This window comes from Watersipora subatra, chromosome 2, assembly GCF_963576615.1.
Source record: "Watersipora subatra chromosome 2, tzWatSuba1.1, whole genome shotgun sequence".
NCBI lineage: Eukaryota > Metazoa > Bryozoa > Gymnolaemata > Cheilostomatida > Watersiporidae > Watersipora > Watersipora subatra.
Window position 1 is genome coordinate 4,026,162 of NC_088709.1, and position 25,383 is coordinate 4,051,544.

Below are 25,383 nucleotides of genomic sequence, written 5' to 3' on the forward strand. Positions count from 1 at the left end.
CGTAGTTTTGTCGTGTTAAGACAAAATAGTAACATGCTCACGAAACGGAAAAAAAATCTTCTCAAAAATACATCATTAATTATTCTGTATTCGTTTAAACAGTGTGTATGAAAAATATCTTACATACGTTGTAATATGATTGCACTTACATATATGTAACGCGGTATTATATAAGTTATCGAATATTTGTGATTATGTTCGAACCAAATAAAATGCACATTGAAACAATTGTCTACTTTGCTACTATTCTGAGAGCTAAAGAAGATTCTATTTCATTTTAGTGTAACTATTTATGTTAGCGTATCGTAAGACAAAGATTGTGAAAAGGCAACAGAAGACATTAGTCTATCTTATCTTTACTGCAAACACCGACTTCTCCAACAACTAACTTTATTTAGATTTTGAACTAACCGCACTCTGTAGGTATTCATTTGTCAATTTGCTTATATATTTATTATTTATGTACAGCATTGTGTGACCAAAAAGATTTTCTTGATTTGTTGGGCAAAAAATATTTTGTTACTGTTGGCATGATGATGTATTTTCTTGCTTCAATATAAATAATGCATGTGGCAATTGTTGTGCATCATTGTTAGCAGCTTTCCCGTTACCTCCACAAGCACAATGTAGCCAATTCTGGAAAATCAGAGGGCAGCACACACAAAACCTTTAGCATGATGTATGTCTATTGGCATTGCTGACGTTGTACAACATACATTGTTTGAAAAGTCGATGCGCAATGACAAAATGTCTGGTGATGGACCACTGGAACAATGATGGGAAATAGGTTGTTTCAGTTATCAGACGAATCTATCATGATAAATTGTAAAGTTTAATAATTTTACTTTATTTGATATAAAAAGAAAATGTTGCACATAACTTAATTACTACCACATCAGCACCAAAGCCATAAAAGGCCTTTAACAAGCACAAATGAGAACAGAATAACACAGTAAAAAAGGGCTACTACATATACTACATGTAGATATGTGAAAATAAGTGAATATAAGTCAGGGTTATTTAAAAAAAAATCAGTTTTGAAAACCCTGAATGTTTTATGTATGCAGGTATGTTTTAATTTGATCAATATATTCACTCAAAATTGAGCACAGTACAAGCTGAAACAGTTCGAGTTTTTGCATATAAAAGTATTCCTATATAAAACAAGTTTGTTCTCTATGGCTTCAGATGAATTGGCAATGAGGTGGAGGGCACGCCAGATGCCCTCTGGCGTGACCTCCCTTCATTGCCAGTTCACCCACAGCTATAGGGAACAAACTTGTTCTATGCCTATCTAGATATTGCATGTATTAGAAAGCCTCAGGAAGCATTTTTGCTCTGTCATTTCTTACTCCCTGCAAACTCCTCTTGGAGATCCTTGATCTAAAATAAAAACAATCATAGCATGTGTATTTACATCTCCTTGAACTTGTAAAGTACTGTGAATGCAGTATTCAAGTGGCATTATTTGCGATGATTTTTGACTTTGACAGGAATATTATTTGTTAATTTAATGAAGTAGATTGGAAAGTTACATTGGACATTGTGATTAGCTGGAAGTTAATGTTAAGTTTGCCCGGTTCTCAAAGAACCGGGCAAATCTGCTTTTGCTAGTTCCTGACTTTATTACTGTTTTTACAGTAGTTTTATTTCACAATTATTTCCTGGCTTCATATATCTTCTCCGATCCTACATTGCTCAACCGACTTAGCCCATAGAGTTGACTTGTAGACGACAACAGCGACATTAGTCCAAGTACTCAGTCTATGAATCGGATGGTGTTGTGACACCTTGTTATTAATTTCTCAAAGAGTTGATAACAACTCCAGAAATGCTCCCAAATCCTGATTAGAGATTTGCAAATCACATCAAATCACCAATCATGAGATTGGCATCAAAGTACCAAAAAATGGATTACCCAGCTTGTAAATTAAATCAAATTAAAACCATCAATTACATAATGGATGATGGTTTTAATTTCATTTTATTTGAAAGCTGAGCAGTCATCCTTCTAAGTGATTTGATTTGGAGCAAAACGCATGCCAGCGATTTGATATGCTTTACAAATCTGGAATCAAAGATTTGGGAGCATCGCTGCGCAACTCTCTCCAATTCAGACACTGAGCACTTACACTAAAGTGACGCGAAAGCATCATGCAACAGGGTTCTAATTTTAAAACTGAGTTACTGAATATTACCACTCACCGGACTGTTAGGTATGAAAGCAACATCAGGTGTCTGAGTTACATCTATAATGCTGTCGTTTGTGGCGTTTCGTAGATGTTCCCCACATCTATGGAAGCTCGCATAGCCTCTGCTCTTACTCCTACCCGTCCTGAGCAAGCACTGCACTTCCTCCTTATCTTGAGCTATAAATCAGAATGCTCGAGGCATTGAACGTTTGGCTGGGTGTGAACAGGCAACTTAACAAATATCGCAGTTGGCAGCAAATAATTTGTTTCTAAAACCTAATCCTGCCTACACAAGGGGTTCTTCTGCATTATCCTACTATAACTTCGTTTTTCTAGCTACTAATCTAGGGCGATAAATGGCTTGAAGATCCGCCTACCAATGAAATTCCACATTTAACCATAATTAATATTGCACGATTTGCCTAAAATTTTATTGCGGGTTATGTGAGTGAGTACCTCCGCGTTACTATCAGATGTATTGTCTTGAGGATGCGGTCTCTTTGTTGGATTCTGTGACTAAAAATGTAAACAATATGTAAATTATGTATATCGATACCATGTGACAACATATATGAATTTATGCACATGTGTAGCATATTTATATTTGTGGGCACAATCTAACTAAATTCAAATTGGCAAAAGAGTCCAAACAAAGGCCTTGTTGCCAGGGCTCCAAAATAAGCATTCATTTGATCTTGCTTTTAATGATTGTTTTTGGAAATTTTAGGTGTGAAATATTAAATGTAAAATAAAATATTACGTCCAAGTTTAACCAAAGGCGTGAACTGCGATATAATACTATCTGGCGCATGTGTGAGGCCTCGGGATGAGAAATTCTCAAGAAAAATCAGACAGATTGCCGTAAACTTCACTGGCTATTGGGTCAAGGATATGGTATCTGAGCATTCCAATCAAGTCCTTGTTTCTTTGCAATTATACCAAATTTCTATGAGAGTGTAGATGAATTAAAATAAGAGAAAATGTTTTTGAAGTTTGATGTACTGTGAGACCGAAAGCAAAGTATTGAATACAGCTTAGACATGTCGCAACCCTCACAGTAGTGTAGACTTAGATTTACTGCATTCTCTGATTTCGGGCTTACAAGAATATAAATGTGCACACGTGCTTTTGTTACAAGATAGCTATTTCAGAAATAAGACAAATTAAAATCCATAAAAGTAATAAATATTATTTATCATCTCTATGTAAAATCCATACTATACTATCTGTGCATTTGCAAAGACATGGAAGGATAGCCCTGTCTAAATATATTGGACATACAATGACCGAGTTTTGCTGTCCAAAAATATCCCTTGTAATAGGCTGAGTAAAATATTCTTGGTGTACTGGTAACTTACCCTCCGCTGTTCTTTGTACTTTTCCTTCTGGGTTTGCTGTCTTTCAGGGCCGTACATGCAGCCATACTCTTTTTCTTCGCCATACTCTTTTTCTTCGCCATACATACATAAATAGCCTTGACTGTCATGAATGACGTTCTTACCTCTCCAAATATCTTCACCTTGCTAAATTAGAGCAGATAAAATTTTAAAATTAAGAAACATGGTACAGATTTTTTAAATTCATTGGCTGAAGACATTGTAGGTTTTTAGCCTTACTTGATTGCTAACACTCAATTGAGAACTAACTGCTGCATGTATATGATGCTTGATACACTTATTGCTTGCTTGATTGTAATTATTAATATATACAATGATTTTTAATGTCATTTCAATTGCATGCCAATGCTTGTACACTGAAGCCCATGTATATCTTCTAATCAAGGCTGCACTATATACTTGATTGTAATCCACTGCATGTCTGTATATACACGCAAATCCACTTCGTCAAATTAAGCTTAAGAGTTGAGTGTCTATAGAGAGTAATCCTTTATTGCTGAGAGGTAGATGGTGTGTATCCAGTGTGAGTTGCTAGTGAACTGATGAAAATTGTGTCAACTCTGCTTCAAGTAGGGCCTGTGACATCATAGATCACATGGTACAAAAACAAACCAAAAAGGGCTTCATAAAACTGCAGCATAAAAACATATAAGCTACTATTGACATGTACTTCTATTGCACAACAACCAAGCATAGGCCTACATTTTACAATCAAGGTTACACTTCACAATCAAGGTTACACTAAAATATCTGAGGTATAAAATGTTCATTTTCAACACAAGATCACAAATTAGGCAGTGGAGAAAAAGTGCTTTAAGGATATGAGATTACCTTCAAAAAGTCTTTCATGCTTGTTGAATATGCCGTCCTAATGGTTTGTGTAAAACTTGTTGCCATATTCGATTTCATGGGCTTTGATGGCTTGCTCAGCCTCGTCTAACAATGAGGCAAGAAGGAGCGGCATAATGCTTAAATGCACTGCAATTAAAAAATATATTTGGTAGGCCCTCAGGGTCCTCGTAGAAGTTGACTGTCGTCAGCGATCATGTCATTCAGCTATCGAGGCTTCGATAACCTACCGACATGATTGCCAACTACAGGCACGGGAGGCCTGTAGGTAGGCCTATATAGAAGATGAAATGACGAATACATGAAGTCAGTTATGAATACATGATGACCCACTGAGGTCTTCTTTTAGGGTTGAAGCAATATGAATATGCAGTGCATTTCAATTAATTTTTTAAGACAAATTGCAAGCAGTAAGCGACTCTGACTACTGAGGACTACTGATCACAGGCAGGCTGTCTAGTCTGAAAATATAACTGCCCTGTATTGCAGGAGACTACAAAAACTTGCTTTACCTTGCCTCCTCTCCTACACTTTGTGAACCAAACAGATGAGATACAGCCTAGGCCTGGCGGTGCTACTGACAGCGCACCATTGTAGTAACAAGTTCAAATAAAATTTGAGATACACAATTAAATGGTTGTTCCTTAGGTAGCTACATATTGTCGTTGTTTCAAAGTGTGCTACAGTTGAGACTTTGTAGTAATATAAAGTTAGTTGTTAAAAAGTGTGTGCTTGCAGCAAATACAGTAAAGATAAGAAACTGATGTCTTCTGTTGCCTTCATTTTTACAATCAATGCCTAACGAGATGCTAATACTAATATTTACAGTGAAATAAAATAGAATCATTTTAGGTTCTCAGAATGGTAACAAAGTGGACAACCGTTTTAATGTGCATTTTATTTGTTCAGAACATAATCGTAACTTTTCAATATTTTATGTAATACCGCTTTACAAAAGTGTATTCATATTAAAAAAATATAAAACTATTTTTAAAATATAAACGAATACAGAATAATTAGTGGTGTATTTTTGAGAAGATTTTTTCCGTTTCGTGAGCGTGTTACCATTTATTCTTAACAAGAAAAAACTACGATAAATAGCTATGTAAATACTTTATGTTAATTTGCTAAAAGAACTCATATTTGTAATTAAAAATTTGCTTGGAAAAGATGCTTACGTGATATTTTGTCAAACAAAAAGATAACTACTCGATTTCTCAACAACTAAACGTTTGCAGCAGTTCGACTAACTTTGAAGCTTTGGTATTTCCGGATTAAGCTCCACCCCTACAAAACGACCCAGAAACTGACCAGGTTTTGAGCCACTGCAATTATACCTGACCCACATGCACGGTCTAAAAAATTGAACGCGTTCTCACATCCAGGAAATAAGTTGACACTTTTCCCATCACCGCCTTTTGCAGTACTTGCGATTTGTTGACTTCTCTAACTACAGCCCCACTACAGCTGTACAGGAAGGCCACATCTTGAGTAGTTATCTTAAACAGCATCACAAACAGTTATGTGAAAGGACAAATGTTGTAACAGCTATTAAACTTGATTACATCTATAACTGAGCTCAAAAATCATTCCTGGATACCTAATTGATGTTACACTTTTATTCATGTACATGTACGTACATACTTGGTTGCGACTCGTCACTTTTTCGTCTCGGACTGTTGCCTTTTCGGCTAGCATAGTTGTCTATGTCTCTATGATACCGAAACGGTCGCCCTTTCACATGCGTCTTACCGCAGTCTAGCATTATCGGGTTTTAAAATGTTGTGAGGGGCTCGTTGAATCGTTTCGCAGTAAAAAATAAATAAAAGACTACCAGGTGTACGTGTGTTTATGTTGCGCCATCGCGGTGTAAAGTATCGAGTGGTATCAATGAAAGTATATAACAGTCTCACTGAAATTTGAACTCCATTTTGCCAACACGATAGGAACATATTTTAGGTTATTTTAATAAGCTAGCAACTGACATGTCTGATAATTCGCCTGCCTCTAATAGCCCTTGGAAAGGATGGAATGTCTCTACGCCGGTTAAGCCTGCCCAGTTTCAAGATGTACTGAGCGAGGTAAGCTAGACTAGATGTCATTTACGCTAACAGTTTAGCTATGCAAACAAAGTTGGGAACAGACCTGCCAACCCAAGAGTGGGGCAATGCGTGAGATTTGGTTTCGGGGCAATTGATGTATTAATGATAGTATATATAAAATTGTGGAAATTGGGGCAAAAATCTCACGCATTTTCATTTTTTCTTTGGGGTGATTGCGTGAGTCTCACGCCCAAAGCGTGAGAGTTGGCAGGTATGGTTGGGAACATTGACAACATGGGACAACGTTGGAAATAGGAACGAACGCCGTGTGGTGTTTTGTTAGAACAAAAAACTGTCAAATATTGGTTGTATAAGTAGTCTCGAGTTGTCTACCAGTCCTTTAAAAGGTGCAGCAATCATGTATGTTCTATGTAACTCTAAGCAAGCAAGCTGCACATCTTGCAATACTCAACTTCTGCATTCAACTGACCCAGATACATAAGTATACAAAGACAAAGAGAAGGCATAGACGCTATATAATAAAACAGTTATGTAGTCAGATAAACAATAGACAAAGAAGAGAAATAGACACTATATAATAAAGCAATTATGCAATCACAGAATATTTATGACAAATGACAATGAAATCACTACAAGAAAGTATTATGACATATTTACTCCAAATATCTGTTATACTATGATGAAGTAATTGTAGTCAACTAAAGCACACAAAATGTATAGCCTACAACCACAATGTACAATAAATTTTTAATGAATCATCTATAACGATGTTTTGGATCGATTTATTGAAATTTTAGTTCTCCGATGATATTGGCTAGGAAGTTGGTCTAAAATTGGTCACCATATCTTTCGTAGCTGCTGTTGCAGCCACCTTAATGTTTACTACAACTACTATCACAGCTCCTGTAGCAGTCATAGTTGCTGCCATGTCTTCTACTGTAACAAACGTTTTGGTAGCGATTCTAGGAAAATTGGTATACATCAAATCACTTATTGCAAGAAAAACATTCAATAGCAGGACAACTCTTTATTTCGTGGCCATTGCATTTACTGAGGTAACAGTCTCTTTTTCAACTATACTCTGTGCTCCTCTCATAACTAGAAGCGTTTTGAAGTAAACTTTCCTAGGCAAGGGTAAGCAACTCCTAGCTCAAGGGTGAGTCCGCAACAGACTTGAGGGCTAGCCGATAAACAGATTCGATGGTGAGCCGATAAACAGATTCGATGGTAAGCTGATGAACAGTCGCGATAATGAGGCGATAGACAGACTCGAGGATGGTCCAATAAACTGACTCGATGATGAGTCGATAAACAGACTCGATGGCGAGCCGATAAATAGACTCAATGGTGAGCCGATAAACAGATTCGAGGGCAAGCTGATAAACATACTCGATGGTGAGCTGATAAACATACTCGATGGTGAGCCGATAAACATACTTGCGGGTGAGCTGATAAACAGACTCTAGAGTGAGCCGATAAACGGACTCGATAGCGAGCCGATAAACGACTCAAGGGGTGCTTTCTCTCAACTTTCACACCCTGGTAAGCCAATTACAATAATTCTTGATGTTCAGTCAATTGCGCTTATAGTGAATGCAGCTATGATTCGCTGGCTGCTATTACAATGCTAAAGTCATAAACAGTGACAAGAGTTTGATACTCCACTTTCCTATGGAAGACCCAGCAAAGCTTTAGTTGCAAAACGTAGTATCTTTATTGGTGCTATAACTCACAGCGCAAATCAGTAACACACCAAACAATGGCAAAACTGAAAGGTTATATAGCAAACCAGGGGAAGAATTCAGTTGATTGGCTGCACTATAATTAGGTCAACTGTTGCCACAATAAAATATTTTAAACACAAAAATATTGATAGGCATATTAACAACTTTCTGAGTATTTATATAGTAACATGCAAATCGTAAAACAGCATGGTAATAAATAGTTGACATAAAAATTTTCCATTATGAAACATACTTATATACTACAACGAACATGTGTTAAGCGAGTGTATTGTAATTAACTATTCAAATTTGACTAAACTGCCATAAATCACATAAAACGTAATATAGGTACATAGAGTCAGCACTTTGAAGCTGCCGGGTTATAGACTTGGAGAACTTCATCAACTCTCTTATGCACACTGACAACCTATAAATACCGGTACAAACTGATTGTCGCTTCATTCGCTCCACAATCAAAAAACGCTCTTGTACTTTTTGCGATTTCTCTTCTGAGGAGTGTGACCTGCAGAGGCATGCTCGTGTTCATATACATCGATGCTCCTCCTGTGACAAAGTCTTCACTACCCAGCCTCCTGCAAGCACACCTCCTTGATGAGCACCGGAGAACACAGTCTACTCAGACCGAACCTCAGGGGCCAAGGGCACGTTCACGTCGACGCTTATACCGCCACCAAGGGCAACGTTATGTAAGGTCACGACAAGACCGAGTGTCATACTGGAGGCCAGCTCGTGACGCTTGCTCTACTCCACAGTGTGAAATATAATCTAAAATAGTTTGGTTTGTCAATGGACTCCATCAAGGATGACAGCAATCCTCTCGGGTTAATGGACTCACCAGTAAAAATCGACTTCTGAATGCCCAACGGAGTGCCCACCTCAGCCCTTTTCAAGCCACCATTTCTGTTTCAAAGGTTTTTGTGTGACAATAATAGTGGGAAATCTGTATCGTAATTATTGTCAATTTTTATTATTTTATTTTACCGACATTTAAATCCTATAATTCCTTTGAAGGCCTTTTGCGCTTCCCTTGGCACATTGGCTTCTAGAATCATATTCCCCAGTGCTGCTTCTTTTAGAGTACCATCCATCACTTCTATCTCTGTCAACTTGGCTACCTCGATCTCTCTTTTGAATGCATTTAAATTACTTCCTGTTCTTGAAATTTATTAAAGTTAACTGTCATTTCTCGAACCCTCAACATTTAGGTTTCATGATCAACTTGCATTTTTCATCTATTTTCTGCTTACTTGTCTATCTATTCAGCCATGAAAGGCTATAATTGTAGTAGCACTCCAGCAGCATCATTTGCACCTTCAGAGTATCTACTTGAACTGTTAGCCCTTAAAAGCCCAATATCACTTTAATCCTAAAGCCTGTTTAGTAGTAAAGCATTTGTGCCATTTTACAAACAGTTTTCGCCATAATATGTCTGTAAACATGTATCGTGTCATGCAAGTGCCAAGTATTACTGGTACTTTGCCAACAAACATTATGCTTTTTAGCTAAAGCTTTATACAAGCTAATATTATATAGTACTGTCTCATTATAGCTATTAATAATGCTTGTAGATTTTTACAAAGCTTTTCTATGACCAAACATATAAATACTTGGGTTTTCTGTTATCAAATCAGTTGTCTCTGGAGTGTGCAATAAACCATTTCTCTAATTTAATACTCTATTTAATTGCTTCTGTGCAGAAACATAACAGAAGCTAATTGGCGACAAGGATTTCTCTTTTGAACAAGTTACAAAGAGTTTTGTTCAGATTTTATCATTGATAAAATCGATACAAAGAGTTCTAGTTTATTACAAGAGTAACTGTTCAAAATTGCACCACTACAATGGCAGAAGTAGCAGACCTGATCAAGCTAATGCAGAAGCAGCAGGAGGACCAGAGACAGCAGCAAGAGGAGCAGAGAAAGCAGCAAGAAGAGCATAGACAACAGCAGCATGAGGAGTTCAAGCAGCAACAAGAGGAATACAGACGTCAGCAAGATGAAAGAATGGAGGAGAATAAGAAACTGATGGAGCTACTACTACAAAACCTACAACGGAAACAAGAAACAGCTGCAACCGCTGTTCCAGCCTTCCCAGGTTTTGACCCAACAGCAGAGCTACTAACAGATTACATAGACAGATTCAACACATTCATTGCAGCAAATTCTATTCATCAAGACAAGATTGCTGGCACTTTTCTCACCAACCAACAGCCTACACTCTACAAGCAGCTTAGTAATATGGCAGCTCAGCTTTCAACACCCAAGCAGATCAACTACCTCAACATGGATGAAATACTGGAATTTCTCAAAGACCAGTATGACCCTAAGCGCTTCATTGTTAGAGAGCGTTACAAGTATTGGAGTGACATGCAGAGGAAACCTGGAGAAACTATTCAAGAGTTAGCTGCCAGAATTCGTCAGGATGCAACTACATGTGCCTTCATAGACATTACAGATCCATTAGATGAGGCTCTCAGAACAAGATTTATCTGCTCTGTAAACAATGAAGCAGTTCTCAAATCTCTCTTCAAGGTCAAGGACAATGAACTCAACTTCAACAAAGCTATACAGGTAGCACAGGAAACAGAAGAAGCAGCTAAAGTTGCCAAAGAGACAGTTTATGGAAACTCGTCTAAAGTCAACAAGGTTGCTCAACAGAAATCAAGATACAAACCAATCCAGAAAAACAACTCTACACCTGACAAGCAGAAGGAAGGAAAGCTATGCTACAGATGTGACCGAACTAACCATACAGCGGATGACTGCAGATTCAAAGCAGCCACCTGCAACTTTTGTTCTAAACAAGGTCACATAGAAAGAGCATGCAAGAAAAAGAAATCATCTGCAGCAGAAAAACCAGTAAAGATGATAGAATGCACATCAACCAAGATGGTGAAACTTGCTGAAAACATCAAACTGGAGGGAGACAACTTCACACTTGAACTGGACACTGGAGCATGTGACAACTTCATCTGTAAATCAATATGGGAGAAGCTAGGAAAGCCAAACCTAAAACCTACTACAGTTAACTACAAATCAGCCTCAGGACATCTCATAGAGACGCTTGGCAGATGTGAGCTAACTGCCCAATTGGATGCACAGAAAAAAGTCAGACTACCATTTGTGATTAGTGCTGTACAAGATCTCAACCTACTAGGAAGAACTGCTATACAGCAACTAGGCATCTCTATTGATGACAAGCTACAACAGAACCTTGTATCAACAAGCACAGAGAACCAGCCAGATGGGAGGTTACAAATCAAGTGTAAGGAGATGTGCAAAGAATTTCCAGAAATATTCAAAGACGAGCTAGGATGTCTCAAGAACTTTGAACTAGAGATAAACTTCAAACCTTCAACAAAGCCAGTCTTCTGCCGACCCAGACCAGTTCCTATTGCCTTGACAGAAGAGCTCAACCAAGCATACGAAGCAGGTGTAGCTAAAGGCATATGGGAACCAACTCAATTCAACCAGTATGGAACACCAGTTGTACCTGTACGCAAATCTACAACAGGTCAAGCTGCAGGGAAGATCAGAGTATGTGGAGACTACTCCAAGACTATCAATAATCAGCTAGAAACACATAGGAAACCTATCCCACTACCAGAAGATCTAATCAGAAAACTAGGTGGAGGCTATTGCTACACAAAGATTGATTTAGCAGATGCCTACAATCAAATATTGTTGGCACCAGAAAGTCAACGACGACTAGCACTATCAACACACCGAGGAGTACTACTACAGAAGAGGTTGCCCTTTGGCATAAGCTCAGCACCAGGGTATTTTCAAGAAATCATGGAGCAACTGACACAAGACCTCCCAGGAGTAGCAGTATACCTAGATGATATACTAGTGAGTGGAGCCAATGCAGAGAGCCATCTACAAAACTTACGTCGACTTCTTCAAAGATTAGAAGAAAGAGGGCTCAGATGTAGAAAAGACAAGTGCTGTTTTGCTCAACCTACAGTAGAGTATCTGGGACACAAACTCACTTCAAAGGGAATCACTAAAGGAAAGAAGGCAGATGCAGTACAACAGATGCCAGTCCCAACAGACTTAACTCAGCTAAGATCTTTCTTAGGAGCTACACAATTCTACAGCAAGTTCATACCCAATCTGTCACAACTCACAGGACCATTGCACAAACTGACACGCAAAGGAGAGACCTGGAAGTGGGGCACTGAACAAGAAAAGAGCTTCAACAAACTGAAAGATATGCTATCAACTGATAGTGTCTTAGCACACTTCAACCCAGATCTTGACATTGGAATCTCATGTGATGCTTCAGAAACTGGACTGGGAGCTGTACTATTTCATCGTTATCCTGATGGAAGTGAGAGACCAATAGCCAATGTTTCAAAAACACTGACCAGCACACAGAGGAAATATGGACAAATACAAAAAGAAGCTCTCTCAATCATATTTGCTCTAAAGAAGTATCACCAGTACCTGTATGGTCGACGGTTTATCTTGGTAACTGACCACAGACCTCTTCTCACACTTCTAGGACCTACCAATGGAGTTCCAGCTCTAGCAGCCAACAGACTAGCAAGATGGGCACTGGTACTAAATCAGTATGACTACACCATAGAATACAGATCTACCCAGCATCATCAAAATGCAGATGTCCTCTCAAGACTGCCAGTTGGACCTGATAAAGAGTTTGATGCAAGAGAAGATGAGGATGATGTTGATACAGTATGCACTATTCACACTATTGGACAACAGCTCAACTCTACAGACTACAATGTTCTAGCAAAGGAGACAAAGAAAGACCCAACACTAGCCACAGTAATGCGCTACACAGCAGAAGGATGGCCTGGTAACAAAGAGATGAAGGAGACTCAGCTGTCACTCTTCCACAAGATCTCAGATTCACTTTCTATCACTGAAGGTTGTCTTCTATATGGCAACAGAGTAGTCATTCCTGTCAAGTTACAACAGGAAGTATTAAAGATCCTTCACCTTGGACACTTTGGAATGGAAAGAATGAAGAAGCTAGCTCGAACTGCTGTCTATTGGCCTCGCATTGACTCTGATATAGAGGAGACAAGCCGACAGTGCACTGCCTGTGCTGAACACCAGAAGCTTCCACAGAAGTATCCTATACATCCCTGGATGCTACCTGAGAAGCCATGGAGTCGTCTTCACTTAGATCATGCAGTGAACTTCATGGGCAGCCAATGGCTAGTGATGATAGATGCCTACTCAAAGTATCCATGCATACACAGGACGTCATCTACTTCTACCAGAGCTACCACAGACATCTTAGAGGAGATATTCGCACACTTTGGATACCCTCACACCATAGTCACTGACAATGCTACCAGCTTCACCTCAGGAGAGTTTCAGCAGTGGTGTCAAGAGAGAAGCATTGTTCACCTCACTGGAGCACCCTACCATCCAGCTACAAATGGCGCAGCTGAAAGACTAGTACAATCCTTCAAACAAGCCATGAAGAAATCGTCACTCTCACCTAAATCTGCACTACAACAGTTCCTGATGCACTATAGAAGGACACCACTTCCTACAGGATACTCTCCCAGTCAGCTGCTGAATGGAAGACAGATGAGATGCAAGATTGACACCCTATTGCCATCACCCGCACACATAGCACAGTTTCATCAATCCAGAGAAGTCAACCGATCGGCAGAAAAGACAGTTAGCAAGATACACAGCTACAATCTTGGAGCACCATGCTATGCCTTGTATCATGGACCTAGACGCAACAGACAACCTAGATGGGTTCCAGCCATTGTTACTAAGAGATATGGAACTCATAGTCTCAATGTCAAAGTGGTACCAAAGGGACCTACTTGGAGAAGACATGTTGAACAACTCAGACCAAGATACTCAACAGAAGAAGATCAAGACCCTGGAGATAAACCTGATATAACAGAGGAGACAAAACTGCAACTACCAGCCCCTACAACTGTAACAGAGCAACCTCCGTCTAGAAGAAGACCACACAACCCTCGTCTACCTGATGGAGATGAGTATAGCAGAGACAAACCCCGAAGGTCTAAGAGAACCAGAAAGAACCTTTACCTTAGTGAGGAGGTGTCATGCAAGTGCCAAGTATTACTGGTACTTTGCCAACAAACATTATGCATTTTAGCTAAAGCTTTATACAAGCTAATATTATATAGTACTGTCTCATTATAGCTATTAATAATGCTTGTAGCTTTTTACAAAGCTTTTCTATGACCAAACATATAAATACTTGGGTTTTCTGTTATCAAATCAGTTGTCTCTGGAGTGTGCAATAAACCATTTCTCTAATTTAATACTCTATTTAATTGCTTCTGTGCAGAAACATAACATATCGCTACTTCACAGATAAAACCTGCAGCTTTTAAATCAAACTGCAACTCTAAACACTTATTGACCACTGTTTCTAATTTTTTTGTCTCACTGATGCTACTAACATGGCTTTATCCTGCATAATAAGTTGTGTATTTGCTGCACTTATAATACAAAAAATTAACCTCCTGTAAAAATATTTTTACAAACCATCGCCTTGCTCTCTAAACATAAACTCAAGGTAACCACTTTCCATTAATTTTCATTACCATTAATGTTTCAAAACATCATCAGAAGCTGCTGTTGGCTATGTGATTGGTCTTCCGGAAGCTTTGCTCAGGTTGTTGTCATGTCTCATTTTAACAATTTCAGATTGTCTGCATTATCACTTTGAGATTTTTTATGGTTTCAAATACTAGTAGCAGCATCTCCTAATGTAAGTTGGAAAAGATTGCCACCAAATATCATCTTCTCACAACCTTATGAGACTGCCACAAAAAATAAATCATTATGGCATGGTTATGTCATGAATTAGACTACTATAACATACGTAAGCTTGTCTCGGTCATCTTGTTAGGAATATTAGACCAAACAACCTATCAGAGTATGCCTCAAAGAGTACAGCAATGAGAAATTACCAGCCTTTATTTTAGTCTGCAAGATTATACAACAGCTAGATAAAATGAATTTTTAAGCATCCTAATTCCAGCCATATGAGTGATTAAGTTAGTTCGATGGTAAAAGCGGCTTTAAATTAATTTTAAAATTAAAGCACATAAATTACATAATTTTTTATTGTATATTTCAATACATCAAAGTCTTGGCTTTCGAATGAACTATTGTTTGCCATGGTGAGGCAGACATTGGTTGGTGTTTATAGGACTTCCCCAGAGCTCTACCGCGAAAAAGTTTACTGGCATAGTCTCGAAAATGGTGACGTCACAATTCTCATATTCGTTGTTGTGTGCTCTTACCGCTTATTTATCAACTACGAAAGTGACGATAATGACGCTAGTGGCAGGCGAAGGTAGGACAACTCCAGAGAACGAATGAAGATGACAAGGGAATCAGTGTCATTAGTTCTCCATGTACATATTATTTCTATGATAAGTACCTCAGACTCCAAGAACCATACTATATTTTCCCGATGATATTATGCACTACCTCTTTATTTTTAATGCGATGTTAAGGGTGACGACTGAGACTAATTAATTTCAAGCATTGCGTGATCTCGCGAAAGTGCGAATGACATTTAGTCCTAGGGTCACGCAACTACCGCAGGTCATAATTTAATCGATGTGATTTCATTACCTTTATCAACGACAGTACATTTATTGAAGCATAATTAATTAACCCAGAACATGTGTTTGTATTGGTCGGGCGTTAGCACGATCGCGGGCATTGTTGATTATCTAGAATCTTAGTTTATTATTAGCGCTCTCCGGGTTTAACCAGTGTCGTATAGGGACACTGTGTCGTATAGTGTCCCTATACGACACTGGGTTTAACAGCACCGATTGTCACAGAAAAACGCAGCCTCAATGGCAGCGAAAGGGATCAACGGCTTGAAAGGCTAAATGAGAATTATGACGCCACATTTTGAGTACCTGAACCAAGTGTTTTTTTTGCAGGACGTACTTTTGACACCCCGTTTTTCATAGAATGTTATTATTCTTTGTGTATTGAATATAGGCTCATTCGAAAGCCAAGACTCTGATGTATTGAAATATATAATAAAAAAATTATGTAATTTATATGCTTTAAATGAATTAATCACAAAAAATCTGAAATGTGTTAGTGTTTTGTCACCAAATCTAATCACAATGATCTCTGTGCTTATTAACAAATAGAAAGTCTTCAACCTGAATGAATTTTGCGCCGTTTCGCATGATACCGCAGTAAATAAATCTGTCAAGTCTGAATAGACATTTGGACACTTATTTATCGAAGCGTTTATGATAAATACTACATTCATATGAAAACCACGCAGGTGTTTGTTCTAGCATTTTTGATCTTTGCCGTAGGCCAGATTATGATCAATATTGTGGGTTATCTCTATAAAAAATACACTTCAACTGACCTAATTTAGGAAAATTGTTCGTACATGCTCTAATGTGTGATGCATAGATTTTATCATAACATAATAGCACGAGTTTTGTTTAAAGTTGAAACTTCCGCAATTACTATAAGTTGCAGAAGTTATAGTAATTGTTGAACTGACAGTACAGTGCTGGCATGTGCATTGTACTTGTATCATAAACCGATAATATATAATACCAACATTTTTACTTGGACTGACAATAAAGGTTACTGTAGCTTTTGCATACTATTAATGCTGATCTTGTTGCTGTTTCCACTTTTGCTAGTTTTAGTGTGGTAATAGCATACAAACAAGCATCACTACAGCAACAAAATTTTTGACTTCATCGATAATTGTTATAGCAAATACCAAAAATAGCCATCATTCAGACAAAGTATAATTTTTAAAAACTAAACATTGTTGATAGATTGGTACTGGAAGCAGATGTTTCGTTATGCATGATATACAGTGTATGCAGCATGAAAAAGTTACAAGGGAAAGGTAACTCTTTTTACCTAAACCTCTTCCATTCACTGTACTGCCCTCTCAACCTAGCCTAACCGAAAACAAAGGCTATAATATAATGTCTACCGGGTGTGGAATGGATCGGATGCCAACCATTTTAGCGACGATCGTCATGTTGATTCCTGAAAGAGATCAGTATGGGTTCTAAATAGAGCTCATTCTCTTGTACCTATGTTGCAATATCCGTGATAATATAGTCATATTCCTGTTTTAAAATAATGCCATTCAAACAATAAATCAATTTAGTTGTTATATTGCTCAAGAGCACAGATTATAAACTGAGCTGCAACTGTTACTCTGCATTTGAAATAAATTTATATATATCGGCTTTCTCTTTTTATCTCTAACTTTAGGAGTTGGCTGATACTCTCGTCAAAGAAGACCTGCAGACTCTGTCGGATCATGTTCAAACTGGGAATGCTGCTTGTACCAGGTCTGTGTACCATCAGTAAATCAGTAAGATCTGTCACAATTTATAGAGACAAAAGATTGTTGATAAATTTGGTACAGAAAACAGATGTTTTTATGTATGCTATGTAGTGTATGTTTTGTGGACAAGTTACAAGCTAAATGTAACTCTTTCCACCTAAACCTATGTTTTGTCCTGCTGCTATTTTCAAGCTATCAGACAGTTCCTTTTGCTTTATGTTTGTATTTTTTTGTTATTTTCTATGCTTTAACTATAAATTATACACAATAAAACATCACACAAACACACACGAATTGCTTTGCTTGAAAGGAAGTGATGAACTCTGTATTTTAGGAATGATGCTGGTTGGCCAGATGAACTTCAAGTTGTCTCAGATTCCACTGATAGCGATCTATTGATGGCTCAGATGTTACAGATGGAGTATGATAAAGAGGCAGACAAACTGTTGAAGAGAGAGCAGGATCACTATAATGGCAAGAGCAAGGTATGTTGAATTTGGCCCTAATCTAAACCTTGTTGGGCTTACATGCCACAAAAGACTAGAAGCTCGATCGCAATTCACTGCATCATCTTCCTATCTCCTTTGTTTTTTTTGGATCTATCAAGAGAAATTTATTTATTGTGAGATCTGCCTATATACCGTAAAACCACTAATTGAACATCATGGTGCACTATTTTCCAACTCTTTCCCATCGTGGCGGTCAAATGGAGGTGGCGTTCAAATAGAGGGTGGCAATCTATTTTTCAACCCTTCTCTTATAGTGGCGGTCAAATAGAGGTGGCGATCAAATACAGGTGGTGTTCAATTAGTGGTTACAGTTTGTTAAAACCATTGTACTTGAATGTTAGAGCAATTATTCTTATAACTAACTCACTTTATTCATTTTATGGCCAGGCACCTACATGTACTATCACTCCTTAACGGCTAGTGCAGATAATTAGATGTGGCATTAAAATGAATGTATTGTCTAAACCTATGCAAAAACTAAATAAAGTAGAAGTAAAACTGTAGTAATAAAGTAATAATGGATAAAAAAGATTGTAGTTGTTACTCTACCGTAGAGACACGCGACCTAAAGTGGAGGTTTGGTGATGTGTAGGTTCAAAGGTACAAGTGGTGACATAATGTACAATAACATACACTAGGTAAAGTCTGAACTAATCCAGCTTACATATTTTTTGCTATTTTTATGTATGTTTTTTTAATTTTCACTAATCTTTTCATTTAGAAAACTGACACGCTTTGGTAAACTTCAAATGTTGTGTTTAAAATTTATTCATTTTGGATCAAATGCTTGAATTTTACATTTGTATGTTGGAGAAAAGTTCGTATATTAAGGTAAGTGGAGGTTTGACTGTATATGCTAAAACAGCTCACAAATTAAATTTCAAATCACTACAATATTGCTCATTGTTAAATTGTTTAGCTACACATATTTGTGGTAATGCTTATAAGTTAATATATGCTCTACGCTATGCTTGTGAAATCTTCTGTTTTGTATCTGCTTTTCTGCAGAGTGGTTCAAAATAGATGACCACCATTGCTCCCTTACCCAGGCTTAAAGTAATTCAATATCCTACACTAGCAGTATGCCCTCCGATGATCAGCATTTATTTTCTGTTCAATCAGGTAGCTAGCAGGTGGTTGTTTAAAAGGCTGAGGCTCAGCAACCAGACAGAGTTGTGAAATGAGATATTTTTAGCGACCACATACAAACGTGAAGTTTAGATGAAATTAGGCAAAAAACGTGGAATCGCAGACAGACCACACACATTGACAAAGTGTAATATATTAATTAGTCTTACATATGGCACAGATCTCTAGTTGTGATTCCTCAATCCGGAATAGCCAAGCTTTGGTGGCTACTATGGGTTATTGAATGTTGCAGATAAGCTTGTCATATGAGAAGTATAGAAATGTGCATCCGGTTCAACAGCAAGAGGTTTACAGCGATGAAGAGGAGGAAGCGGTAGAGCACAAGTTAGAAGCCTATAATCTTCAATTCAACAAGAAAAATGGTTTGTTTTGTCCTTACAGCTGTTCTACAGTATGCCATATTGCTGTTCTTCTGTTACTAGAAATTCTTGTATATTAGTTGTTTATTATATTACTATTCTGTTACCAGGGACTCTTGTAATATATAATATTGCTGTTCTGTTACCAGGCACTCTTGTAATATATAATATTGCTGTTGTGTTACCAGGCACTCTTGTAATATATAATATTGCTGTTCTGTTACTAGGAACTCTTGTAATATATAATATTGCTGTTCTGTTACCAGGAAATCATGTAGTATGTTATACTACTGTTCTGTTACCAGGAATTCGTGGAACTGGGAAGAATATGGTTACCAAACATGACCTTGACATAGCTAGTAGAAGGAACGCAGCAAATGCAATGGACAAGTTTTCACTCAACCTTGACACAGGTCAGTTTAATGATTTAACAAAACACCAAGGTCACTGCAATATACTATAACATCTCCAATTGAATGCCGTGGCGCTCTAGTTTTCAATCCTTTCTATATAATAGTGGCAGTCAAATAGTGGCGCTGGAGTTTGACGATAAACAGAGTATCTTAGCGAGCCCCTTACTTCCAGCTTATATAATGTCTCATGTACTGTCCTGTATCTTTCATTTTCCTTGAGTGGATTGATCGACAGCATATGGCTCTGTGTATCTCTCCCCATCCTCTAGTCAACGAACACTTGTAGGTGACACCGACCGATATGCCACTAAGCTACCTAATAAGGTCTATAACAAGCTGAGGGTGCATGCAATGGCTGAAGGCAAGCGTACTGCTCGCTTGCATGAAAAGAAGGACCAATCAACTGCCACGCAAGCTGTTGATCAGAAAACTCGTCTGCTTCTCTTTAAGATGCTCAATGATGGTTTATTGACCGATGTTCACGGAGTTATCAGCTCAGGTGTGGCCCTATGTTTCTCTAGTTAGCAAGTGCACATTATGAATGTTGGCTAAAATTATTGGAATCGTTTTGACAGTGAATTCATATTTAGCCTCACGTGACTGGACTGTTTTGAATTTTGTGGTCGGAAATTTTTGAAGAAAATAGTGTTGTGTTTTAGCCACTTTTTAATTATCAAATCATTCAGAGAATGAGCTTCACTTTCTTTTCTAAATGTATGGCCTCGATATGGCTACATGACCTTTGCACCTCTGCTCCTATCAGTGATAGTAGTTCTGGATACATCGCTCCTCTTCACTCTTTGTGAATACATTTGCGTTAACAAACTTTCTCATTCTTATAATGACTTAACACTGATTAATGTGTACTATAATAGCTATGATGGGCTGAATTTATAAAGCCTGTTGTTTGCACATCGATACACATTTAGACATAGCAGCTAGGAGCATGGCAATAGTGATGTGATCAGAATCATTAGTGGCGTATCATTGTGTATAGAGCAACTTTTATTGTGACATACAACTCACGTGGCTTCATGGAATGAAGCACGCACAATTGTATACCCCCGATCTTTCTATTCGCCCACCTGCAAAGCTTTTCCGAAGTTTACAGATTACATCTAGATTCAAGTTTTTTTGTGCAACACTAACATTTATAGATAGAGCAGTTATAGGTTAATGTTCTATGATGTTGTCATGAAGCCGCTGTGAGCCCAGCATTATACAAGGAAGTGCATAAATATCATGTCTTAATTATGTATTTTAGGAGGGTTTGCCATAGAAATATCTTTCCAATGTTAAACAATGCTGTCTTTGCTATTATTTCATTACATTTTATGATAAATTATGATGAATATTTGTACTTGGTTGGCTTAGAATTCTAGTTGTAAAGCATTGCCCGTAGCATTCTATACTTGACCACAGGCAAGGAATCTGCCGTACTTCATGCAAATGGTGGGGAGAAGGAGGACAGTCAGCACAATCGAATTCCTGTGCCTGAGGAAGTTGTTTTGAAGGTTCGCACCACATTTATTCATCTGCAGCATTCCTATCCATGATGGCTTCGTAACTTTCATGATAGTATCCAGTGGTTTCTTTGCTGGCCTCTTGCACAGCAGCACCTTTTGTTGTTGTAACTGGTGTTTCATGCACCTCTCATCTTCCCTTCCCTGCTCTTTCTTTCTTAAGGTCTTTAAAAGTTGTGTGACAGGAAAATGTTAAGAAACAGAAACTTGAGCATTTTAAAATTTAGATTTGTCTTTCTCTGTTGCATTATTACACATCCAAGCTGTGAATTTTTACATCTGACTACTGAGTAGTCAGTATAAGTATAAAAGTGAAAAATAATAATAAAATAATTCGGCTGTTTTTATTTTTCTGAGTTAGCTAAAAAATGGATAAGCCTTGCTTTTTCAGTTTGGGTTTTTAACATATTTACATGTAAAGTTATATAAACTACCATGATCCATCTAATGCTTTGCTAAATTTAAAAAGGTGGCTGTAAGGATATAATCTGGTTTGCAATCACATTCATGGCATGCTAGCCATGAATTCTTTTCAAATATGTATGAAAATTGTTTTGGTCACTCAATTTTCGACATGGTTTCAAGTAAACATACAAAAAACGCCACAACTATTACTGCATAAGCATACTTAATGATTAAGCAATTATTTTGTGAGAGCATTACTCCAAATCAAAAAAAATTGTTTGTCTTTTGATTGCTTCCACAAATAATACCCAAAAGTGTAATGGCACATCATTTACTGTTGCAGTCATATCTCAGTTATGTCAATCGTGGGATCGTCTATTTGTACGTCAATCGCCGGTCCGTAACACCATTCATTCATCTCCTTCTCTTTTTAGACGATGCTTCCAACTAATCTGGCTCAATAGTTACAGAAGACCCTGTTACCTATGTCTATGTGTTACCCATGTCTATGTATTACCTATGTCTATATGTTACCCATGTCTATGTATTACCTATGTCTATGTGTTAGTGTTACCCATGTCTATGTGTTACCTATGTCTATGTTACTTATGTTTATATTTTTTGTCTCAACAGGTGTTTAAGACAACCCTGGCTGAGTTTAAGAACAGAGAAAAGTATGTGAGGGGTGACTTCAGACTCGCCAATGAATTCAAAAAGCAAAATCCTAGAAAGATAATGAAAATGTGGGCGGAAAAGGAGATGCTTAATCTAAAAAGAATGAAGAAGTTTGGCATCACCTGTCCAGAGGTTAGTCTTAACACCTCAAAACAACTTAGATCGGGTCAAGTCATAGAATAGAAATCCACTATTATCTTATCCGATGAGTTAAGAACAAGTTTTAAACACACAGTGGATTTACTATTTATTCATTGCAACCTGTTAAGCCTTGTACCCTGTAATAGTTAGTGATCAGCGCTCTTCGCATCACCCCAAGTTTCAAGGCAAGGCTAGAATTAACCCATAGCATCTATTGACAGTCTCCCTGTTGCTGTGAGTCAGCCTCCTCTGGCTACCTTCATAGTTTCCATCATTTTATTGCTTGCAGGTTGTCAAGTTGAAGAAGCACATCCTGATAATGCAGTTTATTGGTCGGAACCAGGTACCCGCACCGAAACTTAAAGATGCCAAGTTGTCAACAGATCAGCTAATGAGTGCGTATCAACAGATCATAGAGGGCATGACTTCCTTGTACAGGTACGCGTTGTTTCACCCTGTCATGATGACATCTCTGCTTAACTAGTGTAATCATATTTAAGGCACTTCTTGGCAGAAATTACTGCAATGTTGTTTCTAATTGTTCTATTGATGCTGATTTTAGCTTTGTATTGTCTCGTCATGTCACTGAGAGTACACTGTCTCTCATCTCTTAATATGAAGTAGAAATCTGTCTCTACCTGCTGCAGGAAGTGCTGTTTAGTACACGCTGACCTGAGCGAATACAATCTCTTATGGCATGAAGGTCAGGTGTTCTTCATAGACGTGTCACAATCAGTCGATTTGGCCCATCCTTTTGCACATGAATTCCTACTTCGAGATTGTAAGAATGTTGTACATTTCTTCAGCAAACACGAAGATTCAAAAATTGAGGCAAGTGCATTGCATTCATGATTTTGCAAGTTCAATGCTCTAAGATAAGTATATTAATTTGCTCATTGTTCATTACTCTCATGCGTTGAGGTACATGGATTACATTTATAAATAAATGTAAGTTTACAGCTGGCCTCAAATGTTAAGGTAAGTGTATTGCATTTGTACGTGAAGGAGAGTACATTGCGTTCATGTGTTGAGATATGTGGCTTACATTCACACACTTGTGTATTCTCAAGCTCTCCTTATTTGGAACATTGTCGTTGTTGGAACATCTAGTACGTGCTATCCTAGTCAAACACCCATATATGTGTGTGATTGATTGCTGTCATCATTTGCTGAAGATTTGAGAATTGAAACTCAAAAATGAATGAAATCAACCAGAAAACAAAGTTTCATCAGCTGTTCTTAGTGAAATAAAACATTTTTATCATGGCTTGTATTTTATGCAGTGCGGCCATAATCAAAGGTTTTATTGGTTTCATCAATACAGCTCTTCCTAGGTGTCAATTATCACAGCTCTAGCATTACGGTATATTGTTAGTCATATTCTCCAATCGACAAAGAACATGTCGGTGTTACATTTCGCTGTTTATCAACTGAGTTGCATTAGTTTTGTTAATTGTCAGTAGAATATATTTACTATCATTATCTAGAGTAGGTTATATACAGGCACTGCCAGAACTTGACACTGAATGGTTTTGCAGGTGCCCAGTGGAACCGAGCTCTTCAACCGTATAACAAACATGTCCCTTGACACAACAGTATCAGAGGAGGAGTTTCTTCAACAGATACAGGAATATGAGAAGGAGCAATTGGCATACCAGTTAGATAGTCAGCGAAAAGAGTTTGCATTTGACCATATGTTCAGCCTCCGGCAGCAAGACAGCGATGACACTGATAGTGATGATGTGAATGATGAGGTCGGTGATGAAGTAGACAAAAAGGTCGGTGATTGGCCAGCGGTGGGTGAAGAATGGATCAGCCCCAAAATTCCTTGTGCCCATCAAGAAGAGACTAACTGATGTTTAATGTATTAATCATATCTATTTAGCAGTGTATAACAGAAGGAAGGTATAACTATATTATTGAAATAGAAACCATTGGTGCAGTTTTACTATACAACATGCCCTCATTTTGCTGTCATTTCTCACTACCTGGCTGTGGTTAATGCAACTATAGTACAGTTGGTGTAAGTACATGTACTTACACCAACATAGCTGTGATACCCTGAAGCAGCCAGTTCATCTACAATAATTTTCTTTGTCTTAAAGGAAATGGTAGGCTCTAAAGTCAGCGCTGGCAGCAAATGCTACAACTCTGCACAAGTTCTTCTAAAAACTACGAAGTAGAGTATTCGGATTATCGAAACTGAGGGCGTCTAGAAACTCAAAAAAGTGCAGCGAATGTTGTTTTTTCTTCAAACTAAAAAGTTTCCTAGTTTTTACAAGCTTCGGAGTCAACCAAGTCAATGCAAGAAAATCATGTACACTTTTTGTATGAACATTAGTGATAACATTGGTGATATATTAGTGATAACAGATATGTTACGATAACAGAGCAATGTATATTCTCTGCTCGTGAAAACTTCTCGCCCCAAATAACTTAATAGGCATTAGTCACGAATGCACACCCCTTGTTAAGGGTTAGCATTGTTTAGGAAAATCTTAATCGTGTGATGAGAGAATTATAGTAGAACACATTTATGTATGAGCGCTGATATTTTAAACTCACTTCCGCTGCGTTGTGTTAGCTTCCTTTACAACACGCAATAAATGCATACAGTGATTGGATGG

General features: G+C 37.8%; 2 protein-coding genes across 3 annotated transcripts; one reads left to right on the forward strand and one right to left on the reverse strand.

The window, feature by feature from the left end:
• Nucleotides 1-829: 829 nt before the first annotated feature.
• LOC137387403 (uncharacterized) lies at nucleotides 830-5,720 on the reverse strand. Of its 2 annotated transcripts, XM_068073818.1 has the most exons (6): nucleotides 5,617-5,720; nucleotides 4,421-4,567; nucleotides 3,551-3,715; nucleotides 2,649-2,708; nucleotides 2,206-2,369; nucleotides 830-1,383 (listed from the first exon to the last, which is right to left on the reverse strand). In XM_068073818.1, the coding sequence occupies exons 2-5, from the start codon at nucleotides 4,496-4,498 to the stop codon at nucleotides 2,250-2,252; spliced, it is 423 nt and encodes a 140-aa protein (XP_067929919.1). In that variant the 5' UTR covers nucleotides 4,499-4,567; nucleotides 5,617-5,720; the 3' UTR covers nucleotides 830-1,383; nucleotides 2,206-2,249. The 2 variants fall into 2 exon arrangements, 1 of the variants encoding a protein (XP_067929919.1); XR_010977904.1 differs by lacking the exon at nucleotides 2,649-2,708.
• A 550-nt stretch (nucleotides 5,721-6,270) lies between these two features.
• LOC137387393 (serine/threonine-protein kinase RIO3-like) lies at nucleotides 6,271-25,363 on the forward strand. The gene is made up of 11 exons (XM_068073806.1): nucleotides 6,271-6,519; nucleotides 17,507-17,586; nucleotides 17,917-18,067; nucleotides 19,473-19,602; nucleotides 19,905-20,012; nucleotides 20,299-20,511; nucleotides 21,435-21,526; nucleotides 22,574-22,747; nucleotides 23,046-23,194; nucleotides 23,404-23,587; nucleotides 24,295-25,363. The coding sequence occupies exons 1-11, from the start codon at nucleotides 6,424-6,426 to the stop codon at nucleotides 24,610-24,612; spliced, it is 1,695 nt and encodes a 564-aa protein (XP_067929907.1). The 5' UTR covers nucleotides 6,271-6,423; the 3' UTR covers nucleotides 24,613-25,363.
• Nucleotides 25,364-25,383: the final 20 nt, after the last annotated feature.

Coding starts and splice junctions, on each gene's coding strand:
- LOC137387403 (XM_068073818.1), bottom strand. CDS start 4,498: ATGAAATCGAATATGGCAACAAGTTTTACACAAACCATTAGGACGGCA. Junction 3,716..4,420: donor GCATGAAAGACTTTTTGAAG/GTAATCTCATAT, acceptor GCTCTAATTTAG/CAAGGTGAAGATATTTGGAG. Junction 2,709..3,550: donor AGTACAAAGAACAGCGGAGG/GTAAGTTACCAG, acceptor TTACATTTTTAG/TCACAGAATCCAACAAAGAG.
- LOC137387393 (XM_068073806.1), top strand. CDS start 6,424: ATGTCTGATAATTCGCCTGCCTCTAATAGCCCTTGGAAAGGATGGAAT. Junction 17,587..17,916: donor GGGAATGCTGCTTGTACCAG/GTCTGTGTACCA, acceptor TCTGTATTTTAG/GAATGATGCTGGTTGGCCAG. Junction 22,748..23,045: donor TTGGCATCACCTGTCCAGAG/GTTAGTCTTAAC, acceptor TATTGCTTGCAG/GTTGTCAAGTTGAAGAAGCA.